Source organism: Leucopleurus acutus (genome assembly GCF_964270905.1).
Source record: "Leucopleurus acutus genome assembly, chromosome: 8".
Taxonomy (NCBI): Eukaryota; Metazoa; Chordata; class Mammalia; order Artiodactyla; family Delphinidae; genus Leucopleurus; species Leucopleurus acutus.
Window position 1 is genome coordinate 14,626,226 of NC_139151.1, and position 21,855 is coordinate 14,648,080.

Consider the following 21,855-nt stretch of genomic DNA (forward strand, 5'->3'; position numbering starts at 1 on the left):
ATCGACAGGGGCAGAAGGAAAATTTCTTTCTTGAGCTTTGGATGGTTAGGATGAGAGAAGGTAAGTGTGGTCCTCTCAGCCCAAAGTGATGCAGACGAGCACAGGTATCCTTTGCTTTGCCCTTGGGCTGCTTTCCCCTCCCTGGACCCCAGCCTAGACCCGGGGCTGGGAGAAGAGCTGGCGGGGTTGTCCTGGAAAGAGGGGTTGGTTCCTCCAGCTGCCCCATATGAGGACACTGGCCAAGGCGAGCTCTTAGGATCCCAGATCCTGTTGGAAGGAGTTCGAGCATCACTGCCTGCCCCAAGGAAAGCAGAAACAGGGGGGGTGGGGGCTAGGACCTAGAAGGTGGTGAGGGAGGTGGCATTCTCTGACTCCGAGAGGCTGCTCTTGCGCCAACTAGGGAAGAACTGGCAAAGAGAGGCAGGGCCGGCACAGCCCAGCTTGGTCAGAAGCCGCGACAGGTCACTGCGGAACTTCACGCCGGCAAACGTGTAGAGCATGGGATTGAGGCAGCAGTGGGCCAGGCCCAGGAACTCACTCATGGTGATGGCCACAGAGAGATAGCCATTGAACTCACAGCTACTGCCCAGGGCCTTCAGCCTCGTCAGGGTGTCCAGGAAGATCACAACGTGGTAGGGTGACCAGCAGAGAAAGAAGACACTTGTCACAAGGATGGCCACCCTGACCGCCTTCTGCCGCTGAGGACGCCGCTGGGCCTGGCACAGCCTGTGCACCACCCCGACATAGCACCAGGTCATCACCAGCATCGGCAGCAGGAATCCTCCGATGTGATAGAGAAAGCGGGAGGTGAACCAGGCGTTGGTTTCGGCCTGGTTCTCCTGGGGGAAGGTGCAGTGTGGCAGAGAGTCGTTGTAATGGGGTTGACTGACCTTGGCGAAAAGGATCTCTGGCAAGGCAAAGAAGACGCCCGCCAGCCAGATGGTTGCACAGGTGATGTGGATGGAGAGGAGGCGGCGGTGGCGGTAGGCGTGGACGGCGTGGACGATGGCCAGGTAGCGGTCCACGGCGATGCAGGCCAGGAGCAGGCTGCTGCAGTAGAAGTTGATCTTGTGCAGAGAAATCACGGTTTTGCAGAGGAAGCTGCCCAGGACCCAGCCCACGGAGCCCTCGGCCACAGCAAAGGGCAGGATGAAGACCAGCAGGAGGTCGGCCACCGCCAGGTGGAACAGGAAGGTCTCGGTTGAGCTGCGCGTTTGCCGGTGCCGCTCCAGGATGACCAGCACCAGGATGTTGCCCATCATACCCAGGAGGAAGATGAGGCCATAGGCCACAGGCACGAACACGGCCTTGAAGGAGGTCAGCAGGGGCCCCTCAGCTGTGGAGCAGAGGTGATTTTCCATTGTGTGGGTCTCCGTACTGTCATTGTAGCTGCCTAATTCCTTGTACTGCAAGGGCAAGGAGACAGGAGGGTGGGAACTGAGAACCAGTCTTTCCTCTCAGAGAGGGACCCAGACCCCCTGGTAGAGTAATCCTATCCCCCCAGGCTAACTGCTTTTGTCCCTGCACTCCCAGTCTGCCCACGGACCAAATCCCAGTTTCCCTTTGTGTTCCTCAAACAAATCACGTTGTCTTTTCCAACTTCAGTTTTCGTCTGTAAACATCCCTCACTGGGTAGTGACAAAGATGAAAGGAGATATATGGTGTGGATGTGCTTCATAAACTCTGAAGGGCTGGGCACCTGTCAGTCGTTTCTCATTTGCGAGGCCTCAGGTGTGGAAGGATGCAGCTGCAGGGGCTGGAATCAGGGCTTCCATTTGGGGGAATGGATCTGGTTAGGACAAAGAGCCATCTCTTCCGATTCTGAACAGAACAGAGGGCACTCAGACCTAGGATCCTGCTGAAGGGGTGGATGCTGGTATGGCCTGCTGGCTTGCTCTCAGCTTGTCCCCTCGTTCCTTCATTATATCTGAAATTGTAGTAAGAGCCTCTTTTTTGTTTAATCGGCACAGCAAGCCCAAGGCATGTGATACTCCGGTTTCACCCATGTCTCGCCAGAGATCAGGTCTGCTTGAACCCGCGCTGATGTAACTCCCACCACGACACAGCACTGCCTGGCTGCCCTGCCTGCTACTCCCTGTCACCAGCAAACACCTCACTCTGCTCCCTTCTCCTCGAGGGGAGGGGGAGGGGGAGGGGGAGGGGGGAGGGGGGAGGCTTCCAAGCGAAGGGGATGTGCCCACTCTGTCTCCGGAAGCTCACTCCTCCCTTGCCTCCCTCTCCCTCCCCCAGCCCTCCCCACCCCAGCACTCAGGTTGTTTACCCAGCTAACCGCAAAGGAAGGCAGGGCGCCTGTTTTCATACCTTTCACTCACAGCTGCCCCCCTGCACCTGCTCCTCACCTCCCAGCTCTGTTCTTCCCACCCCCTCCCCTAACCATACACCTCTCCACAGCATTTCAAAACCAATTATAACCAGCTTATGTGGCTTCAAAAAGGCACTTCTGGAAACGATGAGCCCCAGGGAGAGAGAGGATGGGAGAGGGTACGGGGCACCCAGGCTCAGGGTGGTCCCACCCTGCCCTCCTTCCTGGAGAGCCAGGGTCCCACACAAGCAGGGGGTGGCTGTACTGTTACCCAGGGCCCCAGCTGTGGGTCATACACTTGTTCTCCATGGTGGGAAGACCCATTCCCCAACCTGGGCCTTTCCTTCTGGTTCCTGAGAGAAGCGGGTGGGAGGATACATTAGTGCCGTGGCAGAGTCATAGGCTGGCCCGACCCCAGCATCCCTCTGCCATAGCCCAAGTCTAGCCCTTCTTCACCCTAATGCTCAGGACTACTGTCTCCCCATGGGTCCCATTCTCACCGACTTCTCCACTCTTATCCACCTCCTGCACAGAGGACAGGATGAGTTTTTCAACCCACGAATACCATCACATCAGTGTCCTGCTTAAAATCTTTTACTGGTTCCCTGTTACCTCTAAGCAGTGGTTTTCTTTTCTTTTTGTCTTTATCATTTTTTTTTCAATTTCATAGAATTAAAAAAAAATTATCGCCGTAGAGTTGATTTAAAATGTTGTGTTAGTCATATTTAAAAGCAAAGCCAGTTATAAGGAAAAGTCATGTTTGGGATAAAGTTCATCAATAGAAGCTTGGAGGAAGCCAACCTCAGAGCATTCACACAGCAGAATACAACGCAGTGCTCAAAAAGAAGTGAGGTTTACCCGCGCGTTCTCTTAGGAAGAGATGTTTCCCATACATCACTAAATTTCAGAACTAATTGTGAGGCCTCCCATACAGCATAAGTCCATGGACTTTCTTTGCAGGTTTTACTGGGGTTGGTGGGGGGGGGGCGGTGGGAAGGGAGGGAGCCTCTGGTCCTCCCGTCTTTAAACCAGACACCCTTGTCTCATGTGGTGTTTCACGCATATGCTTTTGTTTATGAAAATGGTTCTGCTTTCACTGGAAGACCATGGACTTGCAGGGTGAGGTCTAAGCTCCTCTACTGGGCCTTTACATGTTTGCAAACTGTATATTCCCCTGACCTTTCAAACCTTCTCTTCCACTTTATCGCTTTATCCCTCTCCTTCAGGTTCATCGTTCTCCTGGCTGCCTGCCCCCGTCACGCTGATACAATCCTGTCTCTAAAACTCTTCCTTTCGCCCAGCAGCAGTCCTTTCTTCCCAAGTCTGCCTATTGCTATGCTTCCTTCAAGGCCCCACTCAATCCCACCTTCCTATGTCCTTCCTAACTCTTCTGCTTGGAATTACATTCTCTCTTCTTCCATCACGTGTGCCTTTATTACCTCACTCAGGGTTGGGATGTCAGTGGCCTCATTGGATGGTGAGCTCCCGGGGGAGCTTACAAGGCCATGTGTTTTACACATGCCAGACATGATGCAGATGTGTGCTGCACCGCTTAGAGAGCAGTTTCCCAGATAAGGCCAGGGGACCTCGTATTCTGGGACTCTGGGGAAGTTCCTCCCTGTGCCTCAGCAGACTCAGACACTCCTTCCCACCCTTCTTCAGTTTTTGCCTCTTCCCAATGCTCTTGACAGCCTAGAGCCTATCTTGGGTTCTCTAACCATATTGGGAGTTATTTCCAACATCGTCATTGAATACAACCATTTGATTCATCCTGGAATTCAGCAGGAGTTAAACGGGAAGGCAGTGAGATGAGCTGTTTTCATGCAGAGCAAAGCAATTGAGACAGAAGGAGAAGAGATGCAGGGTTTGGTGCAGTCAGCGGGGCTGGACTCCATCTACCTTGTGGTGGGAGCCTGGCCCTCCCACTGCCCAGCGGAGGGCTTAGGTGCAGCCAGCCTGTCTGGTCCAGAACCACTCAAGACCTGCCCTCTACAGCATTCAGGTTGATTGGTTTGCTGCTCATTTAAAGTCAACACAGTGAGACAAGTCCCTAGGAGCCCAGAGCCCCCGTCTCCTGAGAACCCAGGTTTAGAGGAGGGTTGGGAGTGGGGGACTGTCTTTCCCTTCTTGCCAAGAGGTCGTTTTTCGGCAGAGCGCTCGGGCAGAGAGGAGAAGACAGAGGAAGCTGGTTTGAGGAGTGCTGAGAGATGGCGCTGCCTCTCAGTAGGAGGTGTCAAACAGACATCCTGGGGCCTCAGGAGTGGCACGTGTTAAAGCCACTTCCCACGACCAGGGGATCCCGCACACCCGCCCTTCCTCAAATCATGGAGATAGGTCATGGAGCAAGGTCAGCTCTGGCCCAGTGGGAAGTTAGGAATCAGGAATCCTGAATGCTGTGGGGAGTGGGCGCGGAAGGGAGCCCCCAAGACTCACACCCAGAGGGAGCTCAGGCGGGCCATCTGGCCGAGCACTCACTCATCCTTTGCTGGGAGAAGCTGCAGGAAGCCACGGCCCTCAGGCACACGCACACTCTGACGGCAGCATGACCCCGTATAGACTCAGACATGTGACTGCTGGGGCCACGACAGCATGCGGCATAAGCAGGTACCCAGTGGACAGTAGCCTAACAGAGGCCAGGGACCCAGGCCTCAAAGAAGGCAAGAAAACACGATGACTGGGATGAAGCTGTGCAGAGGGCAGGAGTGGGGACTAGAACATTCTGTGTCCTGGTATTGAGGTGCCAGGAGAAGGGAGGATGGGGGGAGAGATCAAAGTGCTTGGAATTACAAAGATTACTCTTCCTACCCCCACTCCACCCCTCTGCCCCTCTCTTCTTTCCTTCCTCAGGAGCCTCTGTAGGACCCAGGCCCCTCCCTGGATAATTAAGTCCTCCAAGCCCCATCTGACTTCAAATAATGAGGCTGTCTCACTGCCCTGCAGTGGCCGGTGTGAAGCTCAGCAAACGTTTGCGGATGGGGCTCTGTGTCAGCAGGTGGGCAACAGGTGTCTAGGACCTTCCTCAGGGGTCTGTCCTGGATCCTCTCCTCTTTTTCACTCTCAACCCTGTCTTAGGTGATACGGCTGGGGGAGGCTTTCAGACAGTGCAGAGTTCTCTACAACCTGGAACTACAGGCCCAAACTGACCAGATGGAATTGGTAAAGAAAAATGTAGAGACCTAGATGGGGTTTAAAACTTCAACTCTTCAGGGACAGGTTGGAGAAGACCTGACTTAACAACTGTTTATGAGAAAAAGACCTGAGAGCTTGTTGACTGCAAGCTTCAGATGAGTCAACAGGGTGGCGTGGCTGCCAGCAGGGCTTTGTTGCCTTATCTAGGTGAACAGAAACCTGTAGGTGGGCACCTGCCACCAACCCAGTTTGTTTGGGCTGGACAAGGGTGACCAGTTCTTAAGGGGTCTGGAAATCCCCACCCTGGGAGGAAGTTTCCAGGTCCCGGGCTGTGGTGTCCAGGAAAGAGAAGACTTGAGTCCAGGAGAGCTGGCCCCTTCAAGGACCGGAAAGAGCTCCCATGGCGAGAAGGCAGGATGGGCTTATTGTGTGAGGTCCTAGCGGGTAGAGCAGGAGAAATGGGCAGAGGTTGGGATTGGGGGTGTTTCAGTCAAAGGAGAAAGAACCTTCTAACAGGCAGAACAGTCGAACCATAGGTTGGGGTCCTTGGGAGGAAGAGGAATGTTTGAGGCCAAGTGTGTGGGAAGGGATTCCTGCTCTGGAAAGGAAGCTGGGCCCTGCCCTCACATGCCCCTTGCTCACAGCTCCTAGATGCTCCGAGTCTCTGGCTGTCATGCCCTGCCCTGCGCTGGTCTGGTTCTCAGTGTCACCTTCATCTAGCTCAGCACCTGGGTGGGAGCCGTTGCTTCTCCAGCCTGTCTGTCCTGCACTGAGCGAATGGCCCAGACTGATTTGCTTCTCAGCCCCCAGGAGGGAGGCAGGGCTGCTGAGCGCTTGGCTCATCCAGGCCCAACTCCAGGGCTCCAAGGGCCTGAGTCATACTAGCTGCAAGAGGCGTCTACACACAGACGCGGTTCATCACTCTGGCTATAGCGGACACACACAGGCTCCATCTCCTTTTATGTCTCTGGCTGGATATTCCCAACCCAGAGACAGGAGTCGTGAGTAGGACCAGCCAGGGCGTCTCTCATTCCAGCTTTCTGTGGCTTGAGGGGTGCAGGGGTCTGGAAGAAGGAGGCTGGGTTGAGGGGTGAGGGCGGAGGACTTTATCCCTTCCCCACTCTTCCTTTAGAGGGCCCACACCCCCTAAAGACCATCTGAGACTCTGGCTGGCCATTTGTCACATCTCCCCCCTCTCCCCGCCCCCACCCCTCAGGAGCGAGCCCGCCAGGCTCCTCTTCCATCTCCAACCCAAGTGTTTTGGCCATTAGGAACATGGCACTACTCTGGGTGTGGTTCTGGGGGGAGACTTTAAGCTACCCCTACCTCTGCACTGAGTCTTTAGGTTTCAAGGGGTCCCCCTTGGCACCCCAGATCAATTTGCACTTTGGGGACAGAGCCACGCAGTCCGAGGGACAGGTAGGCAGGTCTCTTAGGTGTGCTCGGCAACCTCCTGAAGCCATCTCCCGGGTCAGTACTGATTTGAAATATTTTGTCCCATCGTTCCTGAAAGAATACACATTCTTGTGTCCTGATTCTCAGTCCTAAATTCATGGTCACTTTTTCTGCCATTGTGCCAGAGGAGTGGTTCAGCCACAGTCTGTGTCCTCACTGAAGGCAAGAATTCCTGATGGAGACTGTGGTCTCTGTGCCTGAGCCCAGACTTGCCCCAACACTGACCCCTCCCCAGGCTAGCCCTGGGTCTCTCCCTCATCTCTGACCCTTCCAATCACCCCCAGTTGGGGCTTCTTCCACTGGGGTTCTTCTGGGACTTTTGACCTGGTTTGGGAGGGGGTGAGCCTCCCTTCCCCCAAGGTAAACCCCAGAAACAGCCTGAGCTGGTTTTGGTTCCTCTTCTTCACACCACCTTGATGAAATGGGACAGTGCATATGAATGGCCTTCCCATCCTGTGATGCGCTGAAGTCATAGTGTGTGGGGGGTCATCCCTGGGGAGGGGTCAGGGGAAGCCAGGCCCTGGGGCTGGACCACCTTCACCCTGCTCTATAGCAGCTTCTCCTCCTGGCTGGTGTGCAGGGTGGGGCTGGAGGTGCAGTTTATGACCGACCCCTGTAGGTACCCCAGGTCCTAGGTCTGTCAAGAGGAGGCCGCATGCTTTCAGATCCAGGTTCCTATGGACAGAGGCTTTTCTAGGTCTGCCTAGATCTGCCTTCCCAGCAGGATGGGTCCCTGGAGTGCCCACCCGAGGGACCTGGCTCCTAGTTTCTGGTACTTAGCTGTCTAGAGTTTTTCTGTTTGGATCCACCGTTCATGGGAATTAGCAACCTATCTCAAGAAAATGGACATTTTGAACAGTTGATCTTAGAATGCAAGAGGAGGGAGGGAAGATAGGATGCCCAACACTTGGTTTATGGCCAAGAGCCCCCAGTTCTTAACCCAGCATTGGAGTCTAGAACCCAGTGTTCTAGGACACTGAACTGATACTTGGTTTGGACCAGAAGAGGGAGAGGAATAGGAAGCAAAATAATAGAACTGAGACTAACTCCAGAGAGAAATGGGGAGTTGAGACACTCAGCGGAGCAGCACAAATCAGTACATACTTATTGCGAAGCTACTGCATACAAGACTCTTCTGCCGCCCTGCCACGCCAGGGCCCCTGTGCTGGGAAATACCGTCAGGGAGACTGTCAAAACTGCTCGAGGTCCTGCTGTGAGTGGCGTTGGGGGGGAGGCGTGGAGAGAGAGGGTCTGGACTTCTGAGGGGGAAACAGCCCTGGAGAGGGAGTGTATGGGAGGTGAGTGCAGGCGGGATGAGGTGCTGGGGGCTGGCTTGAAGAAAGGTCCAGGGCCCGGATGGTCCTAGGACTCCTGGCTCCTGGCCCGACCCTGATGGAGGGGGTTCAGGCCTGCAGGGACGCCTGGGCTGAGACCACTCATTTGAGGCATGACATGAAGTGAGTCACCGCTCTCTCTCCCCGGGCTGCAGGTTTTCTTTGGTATGTGGGACATGCCCGGCTGTACCCCTGCCGCCACCTGTCTCTAGTAGGTCACGCAGTGGAGTGAGGCGTGCAGTTAGGGGAACTCTTGAGGTTTCTCAGAAGCCAGAACCGGCCAGGTCTCGAGGTGGTTACTGTGATATCCAACTGGGTCAGCGCTCGTGGTCAGCTTGACGCTTCGGGCAGAGGAAGATGCCCGGTAACCTAGTCAGGTGAGGCCAGGGGCCAGGGCTGGGGGCCAGGGTGGGAGCACATTGCCTTGTCAGGGTTGTGGGGTTTTAGTCTGATTGGACTCAGGGGCAGCTTTATGGGCGTGAGACCGGTACCGTCACGCAGGGCCCAGCACTTAGAAGAGCCCTGTGCTTGGTTTAGCGCTCTGCTGTCTCTATCTTGAAATTTTTAACAGAGGCCCTGCATGTTCATTTTGCATTGGGCCCCACAAAGTAAGCAGCAGGTCTGATTAGACTGATGGTTCTGGCTCTGCTTTTATCGGAGGGTTGGATCTGAGAAGACAGACTTTGGGTATTTATCCCTTACCCCACCTCCCCATGCTCTGCTTACGCTTCCAAGTCTTGGGATCTGGGCAAGCGAGAGGCAGAATTTTCCAAGCAAGTCTGGGAACACAGCTGGTGGAGTTACAGTATAGACTCCAGCCAGGGGAGCTAGAGGGAGTCGGAGACCATCTCAGGGTGAGTTTAGGGCCAGGAGAGCTGGCAGGTATAGGAGAAAAAGTTTGGACCTTTAGAAAAGGATCCAGCCCAGAATTTAGCTCAGAGAGAAGTTCTTTTCCTAGCAGTGCCCTTGGCCATGGGGGAAAGGGGGTGAAGACTACAAGAAAGTTTCCCTAAGGTCCTTACAAGCAGCCCTCTGCTGCCCTCACACAGGAGCCTTGGGTCTCTGGTTGAGCTGCTCCTTACATACACCTTCTGGGGACCCAGTAACAGCCAAGCTCTGCTTCACGGGACAGTCTTGGGTGGGTGGCAGACAGTGACGCTGGGGACTATTTTCTTAGCCCACCGAAAAATACCTAATCTCTAGAGAGCCCAGTCCTCTGAGGGAGGCCACAATGTGCTCAGAGACACTTCTAGGATTAACACCGAGTTCTTCCACTAACTTGATACCAGCTTGGCACCCCCTACCTCCTGACCCCAGCCCACTGGGGTCCTCTCCCCTGCTGACCGTCTCCTTGGGTTTAGCACATAATCATTGTCTACGAGCTTCTGGTGAGTAATTTCTTTTTCTTCTTGGCTAGCCCGTAAGCTATTTAAGTGCCAAGAACAGGCTCTCACCTTCTCTATCCAAGAGAGAATGTCGTGCCCCGATGACAGAATCGTAGAGCAAGAGATGAATAAACATACACTGATTGGTCAGCTAAAAATGCCAGCCTCCTGATATTAAGAAAACCTCCAAAGTACTTTCCCATCTACCCCGTATTCCAGCCGTATGAGATGAGGAGAGGACCCCCTACTGAAGAATGGAGAGGCAAAGTGACTTGTTCTAGGTCCTAGAGCACGTCAGGGAGGATGCAGGACCTGAACCCATACTTCCAATCCCCTCTAAATAAAGGATGTCTATTTAAGGCAGCAGCTCTATTTTCCACGGAATGAGAAATCAAACCTTAAAAGGCAGGCGCCGATGGGCCTGTCTAGATTCTGCTGATCCGCAGTGGGAGAGGACTGCATGTCTTTCCCCTCTTCCTTGGGCCCCGGGCGCAGGATATTCAGAATTGCTGGGTGACCATAAGCTACCTGTCCCTACTCACCAGGTCCTCCAGGTTGTAGTTCATGAGGTCCATGTCCAGGGTTAGGGGGTAGTTCATGGTTGTAGCCGTATGTCACCGGACTGGCCACTGCCTGATGTTGAGAGCTTCTTCGCCTGCTGACTATAGAGAGGTGGCAGCCGTCAGCTGCAAATTTAAACAAATGAACTGTGTGCTGTCTCCTGGGGCTGCGTAGGACCCAAGGCCTGTCTCACAACTCATCATTTTTTTTTTTTCCACTGGGTCTTTTGTGTTTTTTTGAAGAAAGAGGGAAAATCCCCACAGCATCAGTGCTAGTCAAGCATTTCAGCTTCTTTCCCAGCAATAGTTGTCTCAGTTGGGGCTTGTAACTGGTTTAAAGGCTGCCGCTCGCTTCTCCTCCCTGTATCTCCACCAGCCTCCCAACAGGGAGTTGTTCTTGTAATGAAAACCACCACATTGGTCGGGGGGCTCTGAGGGAAACTCCACATAGAAGGGGAGCAGGAGGTGAGCTCTTCCAGGCCCTCTCCTCCAAGCTGCCTCCAAACCCTCATCTGTCTCTCCACTAGGGCAACCCAGCCCCCAGTGCGCCCAGGGCTGAAAGTCCCTTGTCCTGGGAAAGCCCTCAGTCCGAGGCAGACTGGGATACCCTACTTGCATTATCCTTTTGCCCAGGCAGGGGCAAAACCCCTTCCCTTTCTAGCTCAAGTTCAGAAGAGATAGGTTAGAAGTTTTCAAAGGGAGCAACACTAAAACATTGCTGGAAGACAAAAACAAAATTACCCAAATCACCAAGCACAAAAATATAGTCACAGAAGAGTCATCTTCTGGCTCAAAAATAATGATGTTCTAGCTATAAATTAACTCGGTTGGCACAGAAATGGTTAACGTCATAGACTATCCAGCTAGAGTAGATTTTTACATGGGAGGACCCTGAGGCCCAGAGAGGCAGGGTGACGTCCTCAGGACCCACAGCTAGCCAGTGGCAGAGCCAGGACTGAACCCAGGCTTCCTGACTCCATATTCAGTGTTTCCCCTATCCCACCAGGCTGCTACTCTTACAGGCTCAACGGAACCCTTTTCCTTTCCCTCACCTCTGCCCTGTCTGTGGACCCCTACCTTTAAGAAGCTCAATGTAGACACTGATCGACTTCCCCTCCAAGTCTCATCTTCGTGCTTTTCCTTCCAGGAGAGGTCCACAATGATACAAAAACAGCGAGTGCACACACAGAGGCGCCCACACGTGATGGGCTCTTTCCCTGCCCCACCTCATCCTCCCCTGCCTGCCAAATGACCATTGGCTGGGATTCTCCCCTTTCTAGTGCCCTCCTTCTCCTTCCCCTCCATGTTCATCTTCCCCTTTTCTCTCCCCCACTTCACCCCACCATGTACATCTTTCTTGGGTTTCCACAGCTTGAGGAGTTTTCAGCCTGTATTTGTACTGTTGAGGTCTTTCTTTCCTCCATCTCCATTCACTGCCTTCAGCAACAGCTTTCAAGGAGGAAGAATTTCAGGAAAAGGGGCCAGAGGTCCTTTCTGCACTTCCAGTCCGGAAACCTGCAGGAGGAAGCTGCCCCGGTGTTTCCTGTGTAATCCCAATTCTTCCAGCCCCACCCACCCCAACATCCCTGCCCTTCCAATCGACTGATATACTGAATTCAGCTTTTGCTACTCTAAGGACATTGATCAGGAAAGAATACAGTACAGAGAATCACGTAGGAATTGGAAGGGAATTTGAAAGAGCAACCATTCTTTCCTCATTCCCCCCTTCCCCTACCCCCAGCAAATTCAAGATTCCTGTCACTACGTCCTCATCAGATGGTCACCCAGTATTAGTCAAACATCACCAAGGGTGAGAAATTTGTTTCTTTCAAGAGGTCGTTTTAATGCAGTTTGATTTAATCAACCCATTCTTTGACCTCTGGGTGATTTCTGATTAATGGTCTAGATATAATCTGACTAGGACAAAATATAGGAAGATAAGATTTTCCTTGTTCAAGGTTCCATACTTATATAACTGTAATTAAAATGGTCTTTCCTGTGGGCTCCCATTCCCCTTGACAACATGCTTAACAAATTTCATTTTGATGGTTTGAGTCCATCATCTCAGCTTCTAAGGGGAAACTTTTGAAATCCTGATTCAGTCCTCTGTTGCTGTGATACCAACTTAGATAAGCCTGCTATCCTTGGGTCTATCCAAGTCTTGATGGAAAATATTGACAGAACAACGCTAAAAACAGAACCCTACTTCATGCCATTAGAAACCTACTTTTCTCAAAGGTCAGAGAAGACTTCACGGAAGAAGGAGGACACGAGCTGGACATTGAAGGTTTGGATAGAGTGACCTGATATGCCTGGAGGGGAAGGTGCAAGGTAGGGGGCGTGGGAGATGATGAAGACTGCATGAAAAGGTGTGTGGAAAGAATTACTCAAGATGTGACGGGTATGGTTATGGTGTTGTTGATAATGATGATGATGTGGGGCGTGGGCAGCAGCAAGAAGATGGAGGAGGTTGGAGTGTACACTGGACAAGGTAGGAATTGCTCTCGTGGCCTTCTCCTCTCTTACTCTTCCTGTGGGTGTCCATTCACCTTGATGTGTGGCAGGTCCAGAAGAGGGGTTTGGGGGGAGGTGCAGGACTGCTCCTCAGATGCAGCAGAGGCTGTGGTTGCAGCTATGATGCTGGGGGCAGCAAGGCATCTGTTGGCTTCTCAGTGGCTGACCTGGGTTTTATGGAGAAGAGAAACCTGTGATGTCACCTGAACTCCTGGTGCTTCTTGCATCGTGGGCCCATTCAGATGCCCCTTCCTGTCTCTCCAGATGCTGGGACATACTGTAGGTTCCCAGGGCCCACTTGTCCCAGCCACTGACCTTCTTTGATGACTGCCTCTGGTAGAAAAGATGATCTTAAGATCTTCAAAGCCATAAAGCCAGACTAGCCCCGCAGAATAGAGAGGGAAATGCCTAGCCTGTGACCCCTTGACTTTAAGGATGAGATGGCTGGGGTTCCACCTGTGTGTGAGGGGGACATTTCCAGAGAAGGCAGCCCAGATTTTATTTCAACTTGTTTATATTTCTTCCGTGTGGGATCCCAGTCCCCACCCCATGGGCAGCCTACCCGAGGCAGAGCCGTTTGAGAACATCAAAAGCCTGACCACCGGTGGCTCTGACAAGGGTAGATTTATGTCTGCCTTAGGCAAGATGGTGGCTTAGTATCAGCCAGGTGGATGTTTCTCAGTAATTTTGCTTCCCAGTTCATGCGTTAATTAAGTTTCTCTTTATTTCAGATACTAGATACAGTCACTTGTCTTGGAGTTCATTTCCTACATTCCACAGAAAAGTTAAGTTGTTCTGCAGAGTGTTTGGGGTGCAGGGAAAGGGCTGGGGTTTCCCCCCTACTCTCTCACTACCCTGAGATGTTCACTCTCTCTGACCTGGACAGAGATCTTGTTCTCTTCTTTCTCTGGGTCTTCCCCAGCTGTTCAGAACAGCACTCCACAGGTCCCCACCTAGCGAGTCAGCCCAAGGAAGTGTTGGGTATCTTTCTAGGATAAGAGAATAAGAACATTCGTATAGCATTTACCAATCTACAAAGTCGCACAATTTTTATATTTCATTTTTCTTAATCTTTGTACTTAATTTCACATTTAACTCTATTTAATCCTCAAAACTCGTTATGCAGGAGGTATTGGCATCACCCATGGCCAAATTTGCAGGGGGTGGGGCTGGAGGATGAGGAAACAGAGGCTCAGTTGCTCCCTCATGAGTACAGGGAGAGTGATGGCAGAGTCAGGGTCTGAAGCCAAACCCGGGGATCTCTCTACCAGACCACATGACCTTCTCTCAGAGATTCAGTTTCGCAAAGGACGGGCACTTACCTGGCTATCTGAGGGGAAAACTCTGCCTAAACCCTTTATGAGCTTTTTATCCGACACTTACTATGTGCCGTGAACCGCTAAGCTCTTCACACACATCACTTCCTATGGTCCTCTGAACAGTCTTTATGTGCTAGGTATTTTTATCACGTTATCACACGTGTGGAAACCGAGCTTCAGGCAGTAGTGGGAAGTAGCTGTAAGTGTTAACAGCTCTCTCAGTCACCAGTGACCCAAAAGCACAATAAAAATGAACACAGGAAGTCGGGTGGTAAAGGTTCTCAGTGTTGGAGCCAGCACCCACGCAGAGCTCCTCTCTCATTAGGCAACAGGTAGGAGTCCTGCGGGGAGGAAATGAGCTGCAGGTGCATCAAGGTTGCCTCAAGGTTCTAGGGGCCATGAGCGTGTCTGGGAACCTCCGGCCTGGGGCGGGTTATGTGGTCAGGATTAGAGAGTGAGTGAGGTTCCTGGATCCGGTGCTTGAATGCTGAGTACGGCTGAGCCCCCGCCAGAGGGGTGATGTGAAGATGGAGGGAGGTGGGATTCAGGCTCTGCCCTGGGAGGACTTTGTCCAGCAGAGAAGGCAGAACAGACCCATGTACCCAAGTCTGCACATTCATATACACATATAACTTGAGAACATTTTCAAAGCAGCATACACGCATGTATTTGAACCTAGTGCGGGCCGAGTCTGGCAGTGTGGAAGACACACAGAGTAGGAAGGATATACCCAGCGTTCCTTTACACATAATCCTGTGCGTGAATGTACCGTATAAACAGTGGAAAGTAAGCCAGGTTTTATAGCAAAAGGCCTGGACTGGAGGCCCAGCATTTCTATTTTTCAAAAAGGCTGCTTTTAGACCAGACCTGCCTAGATATTCCAAGACACATCAAACACAGAATGCCAAACAGGGCATCCTTAGGAAAGCGGTTCTCAAATGTTATGCCTCAGAATCACCTGGAGGGCTTGTTAAACAGATGACTGGGCCCTCCCTCAGGTTTTCTGATTCCCAAGGTCTGGGGTGGGACCTGAGAATTTGAACTCCTAACAAGTGACCAGGTGATGGTGATATTGCTGGCCTTGCAACCACACTTTGAGAACCACTGCCCTGGGCTGCACAGCACTGGTACGCGGAGAGCACTGACCCTGACCCAGCCCAAGCCAGCCAGCAAACTCTCAGCCTCTCCACACAAACCCTGCCACAGCTGAGGCTTCTCTACAGCAACTCACCTCACACAACCGGCACCACAACCCACAGCTGCTTTCCCTCAGAACACCGGCTTCCCTGGGCCCCAAGCTGACCCAGCTGAAATTCAGATCATGGCTTCCATCTCTGGCCCTTCTCTTGTCCGTCTCGGCCTCCATGATAATTGGTGAAGCTTAAGTTCTGCTGGCTAACCTTCAGCACACCGTGTAACCCAGTCACTTTGACCATGGCCCATAGTATGAAATAGGTCTTACATCACAGCCTCGTTGGCATGTGTACACACACACACACACACGTTCCCCAAATAATACTTATTCTTTACTTATTCTTAGTATGTGTGACGTACTCATATTTCTACCCTTCCTTTCTTCCTCCCCTGCTCCCTCTGGGTCTCTGCCTCTGTCTCTGCCTTTGTCCCTGTCTGTCTGTCTCTCTTTCTTTTTTTCTTCAGTGGAAGTCACTCCACCGAATTGCTTTCGTGGATCCACAGGTAAGTCCAATCCCTGGGTATATAAATTACAAATAAAACTTCTCTGATCCTTAGCTTCCTAATCTGTACACTTGTAAAATGCCTGCACTGCCAATGCTGCTACTGTTTGCCTTGAATAACGTCATGTATGTAAAAGTCTTTTTTTCCAAATAGAAATACTCCAATAGGTACAGAGTGCTATTAAACACACACACATACACAAACCCACACCCATACACACCACACTTTTAAAAGGGGCTTGGAAAGGAAGTTCAGACAGGACTCTGAGGGAAAGGAACAGGGAATGACTGAGCCCCAGCAGAGGTCTGCAGGTGGTACAAGCATATCTTGGGGAGAGGATGGTGGGCAGTTTTTCTGGACTGGAGCAGAGGAAGATGTGGGACAAGGACAAGAGGCTGGGAAGGTGGATTCTGAGAGGCACAGAGAGCCTCTCTGGGCATTTGGATCACAGATGGGGCAACTGGGAAACGCGATAGATCCTTTAGCAACAGAACTTCACAATGAAGATAGAATTAAAGGAAGTTTGTTCATTTCAACTTCAAAAAAACACTTATTACTTGCCTACTCCATGCCAGGGTGTAGCAGTGAACAAGACAGACTAGCCTTGCAGATATCTCTGGTGAGGATGGGCAATGGGTCCTCATATAACTTAATTATTCCTTAAGCCTCCATTACATTCCAGGCACTGAACCAGATGCTGGGAAAAATAATAAGAAACAATCCTACACATGACTCCCACCCTATCATAGCTTACACTCTGGAGAGGAGGTAGGCAGTAAACCAATCAACTATCTGCTTAGCAGTAATGATAACTCATAAAAATCTGTAAGTTCTCTGAAGAAAAGGAACAGGATTCCCAGAGAGAAAACAATAATGTGAACTCAATCTCCACAAACTAATAACCACAATCATAATACTCCCAGATTAATTTACAGTTTATAAAGTTCTTTCCCATGCTTTGTCTCAGCAGGACCTCATCTCAAGCCTGTGGAAAAAGCCAGCCAGGAGTTCTTCACCTCTTTTTTTTGATGTTCTGCTCTTTTCAATCATTTTATTCCTTATCTTTTTCTTTTATAAATTTATTTATTTTACTTATTTATTTTTGGCTGCGTTGGGTCTTCGTTGCTGAGCGCAGGCTTTAGCTGCAGTGAGTGGGAGCTACTCTTTGTTGCCGTGCGCGGGCTTCTCATTGTGGTGGCTTCTCTTGTTGCAGAACATGGGCTCTAGGTGCGCAGGCTTCAGTAGATGCGGCACGCGGGCTCAGTAGTTGTGGCTCGCAGGCTCAGTAGTTGTGGCACAGGGGCTTAGTTGCTCTGTGGCATGTGGGATCTTCCCGGACCAGGGCTCGAACCCATGTCCCCTGCATTGGCAGGTGGATTCTTAACCACTGCGCCACCAGGGAAGCCCCTCTTCACCTCTTTTATTTGTGAGAAAACCAAGGCTCAGCCGATCTCATGAGTTGCATGAGTCTTTCCAGTAGAAAAGGAAGTTCAGCCAGTTCTTTTGACTCCGGACCCAGTGCTCTGCCCTCCAAGGAGGAAGAGATGAACTGGCCCCCAGTGGGGCAGTTAGCTTGCTTGTTCTAGAGCAGATGTAAAGTGGCAAAATGTTCATCTCCAGGTGTAAAGAACAAATTTATGATTACCAAGGGGGGCGGGTGGGTGGGATGAATTGGGAGATTGGGATTGACATATATACACTATTGATACTAATGAGAACCTACTGTACAGCACAGGGAACTCTACTCAATGCTCTGTGGTGACCTAAATGGGAAGGAAATCTAAAAAAGAGTGGATATATGTATACATATATCTGATTCACTTTGCTGCACAGCAGAAACTAACACAACATTGTAAAGCGACTATACTCCAATAAAAATTTTAAAAAAAGTTTATCTCCCCTACGTCCACGGCCTCAGAGCCTCTACGTGAGGCTAGAGAGAAGAACTGTGGTCGGCGAGGGGGTGGGTTAGGGGCCTGGCCTTGGATGACTCAGAGTGGGGCGGGCAGGACAGAGCAAACTTGAAGGGCAAAGGCAGGAAATGCGAAGCAGGACTGTGAGATGGCATTGTCAAATCATCTGCACCATCTCCATCTCTGTCTCCGTCTCCGGCAGTGAAAGTGAGCCGGGCCCAGGGCGGAGGTGAAGGGCCAACGAAACTCACCACTGCGTTCACCTCCGTGACTGGGGACCCAGCGAGGCAGGCCCACCTGCCGTATCAGCACCTTGATCACAGAACTCATCAGAGCGAGGTTTCCAAATGACTCGGCCCTGCTGCCCCAGGAAGGAAGCCTTCTGGGCAGCTGCGTGGGGGTCGCTGGTTGTGGGCCAGGCACTTGAAAGAGAGTAAACGATGACACAGCAGTGGGGGACAGGGCTGCTGACACTGTGGTTCCAGCTCTGGAGAGGAGGCCGGGAGAGGCTGAGGTAGAGCAGCCACCTGGCCTTACCCACCAAAGGGCGATGCTGGGGAAACCCCATAATGGCTCCCTGTAAGCAAGGAAACAAGCGCCAGATTCTGTAACTTGGCAGTTTTGGTCCCTGTAATCTGGCCCAAATGTACCGTTTTTCAGGTAATAACTACTTATAGAATGGCCACTCTCTATTTCTAAACCTCTGTCCTCCTGCTTCCCCTCAGGTGCATCGTCCTCCAACCACCCAGATTCCTATAGTTTCCCCGCTTCCTCTTCAAACCCCTTCCTGCCTTTACCTTTTGCTTACGGTGTTTCCTGAAATCTCAGCAGCCCTTCCCCCATATCTCCGCTGGACCAAAACTTGAATATCCTCAAGGCCCATCTCAGTGCCCCTCCTCCACAAAGGTTCTCCTAAATTAGGGTAATTTTTTCCTCCCTTGAACTCGATCTAGCGCTTTACCTACATTTCTTACCTTTCATCTGGCATTGTAGTTATTTATGTACTATATACTCTCCTATTAGGCTATGAGAGCCTTTGGTGACCAAGTCCTTGATGATTCATTTCCCCCCTCTCCCTGAGAGCTTTGTATCTAGTAGGTGCTCAGTAATTGTCTTTGACTGACTCACTGAATGAAGGAATGAAGAGGGAATGGGAGAGAGGCCAGTGGAGGAGAGGTAGGAAGTCTGGGTAGGGCCCAGGGGAGGTTGGCTTGCCCTGAGGCTTTCTGTGGGCTTGAGCCTGCAGAGCTTAACCTGGGACTGCCAGCAAGGTCAGGAGAAAGAACTCCGGCTTTTGAATCTCAGTCATCAGTAGCCGTATGACCTTGGGAAAGCCTCTGTCTTCTTCCTCATGTGTAAGTGATCTAATACCTACCTCAAAAGTTTATTGTGAGGACAGATATGTGATCAATACAGGAAAACCCCCAATACCCAGTAGTGTTCGATAAATTTGCTGACCAGTTAGCCAAGTGAGAGGGGTTTGTTTTGGCTGCTTGTTTTAGGTGGGGTGGGTGGGTGCGGCATTTGCCCTACTCCTCTTTGTAGCAGAGACATCTGCACACTGATCCTGCTAGATTATAGCCCAGCACAGTGCCAGGCACACCGCATGGAGTCAGCAATCCACAGAGGTTTGATGAATGACGGATGAACACTGCATAATAACTGAGTCAATAGCCTCTGGAATCTAAAATCCTCCTGGGGCTTCCCTGGTGGCGCAGTGGTTAAGAATCCACCTGCCAATGCAGGGGACACAGGTTCGAGTCCTGGTCTGGGAATATCCCACATGCCGCGGAGCAGCTAAGCCCGTGTACCACAACTACTGAGCCTGTGCTCTCCAGCCTGCAAGCCACAACTACTGAGCCCACGTGCCACAACTACTGAAGCCAGCGTGCCTAGAGCCCGTGCTCTGCAACAAGAGAAGCCGCAGCAATGAGAAGCCCGCGCACCGCAACGAAGAGTAGCACCTGCTCGACGCAACTAGAGAAAAGCCCGCACGCAGCAACGAAGACCCAATGCAGCCAAAAATAAATAAATAAATAAAATAAATTTTAAAACTAAGTAAATAAATAAAATCCTCCTTCTGGAAACTAAAGGAGCATAAGCTGTGGCTGTTACTGTTGTTCTGCTTCAGGCAGAGGAATTCTTATCCTCTGGGTGGTTGATCCAGCCCTGTGATCCTCCAGGGCCCCTGGCTAGATGCCGAGGAGAGGCTGTAGAGGCAGAGGTGGGAGAGAGGCTCAGCTTGTGCGCGAGGACAATCACCCTCGCTCGACAGCAGACCCAGAAACGCAACGGCGCTTTTTTGTCCTTGTCAGGCCTGGGGTGGGGAAGAGAAAGCCACAAGGCACTGAGCCTTACAGATCAGCCCAGTGCCCAGATAATGGACCCTGGCCAAGGCTGCATAGCTGTGGAACTCACTGTCCTGGAGATTGGCCCGGGAGGCTGAGCCCTGGTCAGCAGCAAAGAGACGGCTCCTTGTGCTGGGCAGTGGGCAAAGAGGGTGGCTGGGGAGGTGCCTGGGGATAGGGTAGAATGAGCCCAAACTGGCCTTGACAACTTCCATTGCACTCATTTCCTCCTGTGAGATGACCAGAGTTTGGAACACATCATAGAAGGTTCTCGGACCAGGGGCACAGAAGGCTGATGAGGGGCTCCTTTCCATAATCTGAGACTAGTGCACCGGGATGTGTCATGTGTGGATGCACCCTGGAGAGAAAGCGGCCTCACTGATGTCTAGAGGTTGCTGAGCTACAGGAATTCGCGGTCAGAGGACCATTGTGGAACCGCGCAACCCAGACTGGGGCTGGAACCCAATTGCACCTCAGCTGTGACTCGAACCCAGCCAAATCTCAGACTGGGAGTTGAACCCACTGTCTTTCTTTCTTTTTTCTTTTTTTTTTTTTTTTTTAATGGTACGCGGGTCTCTCACTGTTGCGGCCCCTCCCGCTGCGGAGCACAGGCTCCGGACACGCAGGCTCAGCGGCCATGGCTCACGGGCCCAGCCGCTCCGCGGCATGTGGGATCCTCCCGGACCGGGGCGCGAGCCCGTGTCCCCTGCATCGGCAGGCGGACTCTCAACCACTGCGCCACCAGGGAAGCCCGAACCCACTGTCTTTTAATTGAAATCACACACCTGGTCTCGGACTTAATGAAACTCAGGTTCTTTACGTCTCAGCGCAGAAGGAATTGAGCGAGAAGCAAAGTGATAGGTAAGAAGCAGATTTACTGAAAGAGAGACACACTCCATAGACAGAGCATGTGGCATCTCAGAAGGTGAGAGGCCTTTTAGATACACGTGCCTTAGGCATAACGTGGTCTGTCTCAGAAGGTGAGAGTGGCCCTGAAATATGGGGTGGTTAGCTTTAATGGGCTGGGTAATTTCACAGGCTAAGGAGTGGGAGGATTATTCCAATTATTTTGAGAAGGGGTGGGGATTTCCAGGAATTGGGCTACTGCCCACTTTTTGGCCTTTTATGGTCAGCCTCCGCGCTGTCATGGCACCTCTGGGCGTGTCACTTAGCATATGCTAATGTGTTACAATGAGCATATGTATAACGACACTCAAGGTGTACTGGGAGTCGAATCTTCCGCCATCTTGGGCCTAATCAGTTCTCACCAGTTTTTGCCGTATCCTCAACAGCTAGCCATTCTTTTTTTTTTTTTGCGGTGCGCGGGCCTCTCACTGTTGTGGCCCCTCCCATTGCAGAGCACGGGCTCCGGACGCGCAGGCTCAGCGGCCATGGGTCACGGGCCCAGCCGCTCCGCGGCATGTGGGATCTTTCCAGACCGGGGCACAAACTCGTGTCCCCTGCATCGGCAGGCGGACTCTCAACCACTGCACCACCAGGGAAGCCCCTAGACATTCTTTTAAACGTTGTGCCCTGTCCCCTTGCCTCCTGCCTCACTTGGGAGGCCACAGTCTCTCCCCAGTTTTTTTTCTCTGGGTGGACTGAATCTGTGTGGATCCCGCTTTCAGAGGGCCCATCGACTCTTTCCCCCCCCAACGCTGGGGGTCTCTGAGGGGAGGTTTTAGAGCCCTGCTGGAGACAGGGAGAAGGGAAGAGGGTGTCCTCACCCAGCCACCCCAAAACTGGCTGAGGACTTTGGGAGTGTGTCCCTGGGGCCATATCCTCAGGGGCAGGGGAGCTCTCCAGGTCTCTCTCCAGCCCCCCCACAACTGTGTTTAGGGGAAGCCCCCTGGAGCCTGGCAGGGGGAAGAAGCGGA

General features: G+C 52.0%; 1 protein-coding gene across 2 annotated transcripts; it reads right to left on the minus strand.

Moving 5' to 3' along the window:
- Nucleotides 1–338: 338 nt before the first annotated feature.
- CXCR5 (C-X-C motif chemokine receptor 5) lies at nt 339–10,225 on the minus strand (the record flags this gene model as incomplete). 2 transcript variants are annotated; one of them, XM_082844602.1, is made up of 2 exons in its annotated part: nt 339–1,400; nt 10,169–10,225. In XM_082844602.1, the coding sequence occupies 2 exons, from the start codon at nt 10,223–10,225 to the stop codon at nt 339–341; spliced, it is 1,119 nt and encodes a 372-aa protein (XP_082700728.1). The 2 variants fall into 2 exon arrangements, with proteins under 2 accessions (XP_082700728.1, XP_082700727.1); XM_082844601.1 differs by having other exon boundaries at nt 339–1,406.
- Nucleotides 10,226–21,855: the final 11,630 nt, after the last annotated feature.